Consider the following 1,380-nt stretch of genomic DNA (forward strand, 5'->3'; position numbering starts at 1 on the left):
CTGTGCTCCAGCCCCGCCTACTCACACCTGATCCTCATGTTTCTCCCCCAGGTGTTCCCTGTTTGTGCTCATTAGTTTCACCTTTATATTCTGTCTCTTGTCTTCACTTCCCTGTCGAGTCATTATTTGTTTGGTTATGTTGGTTGTAGTTCGTTCTTTGCCTAGTCTGGCCTTGCCACGTTTTTCTGAGTTTCTTTGAGCTGCCCAGTCAGCACCTTTTGTTGAATAAATACTTTGTTTTTTGGAGCCTTTTAATCTGCCTGCGACATGGGTTCTTTCCTGCCTGAAATTCCTAACAAACGTGGGGTATTTTTTTTACAAAAAAAAGCAGCCAGGTTGGGACCGAAGTGAATCGTGGGGACCACTGTCAGGTCCCCACGGGTCCAAATGCATGTTGCAGGTGTGGGGTTAGGTTTAGGACCAAGGTTTAGGTTAGTTTTAGGGTCAGGTAAGTTTCTGTGAGGTTAATTTTAGAGTATATGGTGAGGATTAGGATTTAAAGTCTAAAAAACATGAATGGAAGTCAATGGAAGGTCCCCACGAGGTCGAGAAACAAACGTGTGTGTAATGTGTGTTTGTGTGTGTGTGTGTGCTGACTTTCTGCATCTCCTTGCACAGTTCTTTGTCTTTGTTCTTCAGTTGGAGCCTCAGATCGGAGACAGTGAGTTTCAGGTGAGAACTGGTCCGGTCCATCTTCATCAGCTCCTCCTGCAGCTGTTGACAAAACGTACAGTTACTTATCTACTCATCACTTCTTCTCACCAGTTTTATCAGTCTGCTGATGACAGAAAAACCTACACTTTTCTATCTACATTTTTATTTGCTTTATTTTATTGTAAAAGTTTCATCAAATTTCATTTATGAACAAACTCTTTTAAGAAAGAAAAGACAAACATTTCGTTAAAACATTCACTAGAAAGCTTAATGTTGCCACTGAAGACAAGAAGGTAGTTATAATCATGTCTGTGTGCATATTGAGCTAACATTTGGTAAAGCAGTAGCTGATCACTCAACACTGTTGGTTATTAAAACTTTCCATGAATTACTGGGCAGATTTTAATAAAACTCTCAGAAATTAATCTTCAAATCTATAAACTAACTTTTTGAATTGAGTAATCAAGTTGTATGTGGCAGTAGCTCAACACATTCTCTAACATGTTTCACATAATCTCTCTCAGTCGGGATTGAGCACAATGTTGTTTTTAAGCTTTTACCAAAATATTTATAACTAGTCATTTCTCAGCATAAGATGATCTTAGTCTAAAACTTTGACATAAAATACCGCAGCGACAATAAATCCTTCAACAATAGCAGGACATTTAATTACACTCACCGGCCACTTTATTAGGTACACCACGCTAGTAACGGGTTGTACCCCCT

The 1,380-nt window shown here is 39.3% G+C and overlaps 1 protein-coding gene across 3 annotated transcripts in view; it reads right to left on the reverse strand.

Moving 5' to 3' along the window:
• cfap57 (cilia and flagella associated protein 57) overlaps window positions 1–1,380 on the reverse strand; it is a 63,238-nt gene that overhangs the window by 14,601 nt on the left and 47,257 nt on the right. For all 3 annotated transcript variants that reach the window (XM_014022271.1, XM_014022269.1, XM_014022272.1), the window contains one exon: window positions 598–714. In XM_014022271.1, coding sequence (XP_013877725.1) covers window positions 598–714 — 117 coding nt within the window. The remainder of the gene's footprint in view (window positions 1–597; window positions 715–1,380) is intronic.

The sequence above is a fragment of the Austrofundulus limnaeus genome, unplaced genomic scaffold, assembly GCF_001266775.1.
Source record: "Austrofundulus limnaeus strain Quisiro unplaced genomic scaffold, Austrofundulus_limnaeus-1.0 Scaffold322, whole genome shotgun sequence".
Lineage (NCBI taxonomy): Eukaryota > Metazoa > Chordata > Actinopteri > Cyprinodontiformes > Rivulidae > Austrofundulus > Austrofundulus limnaeus.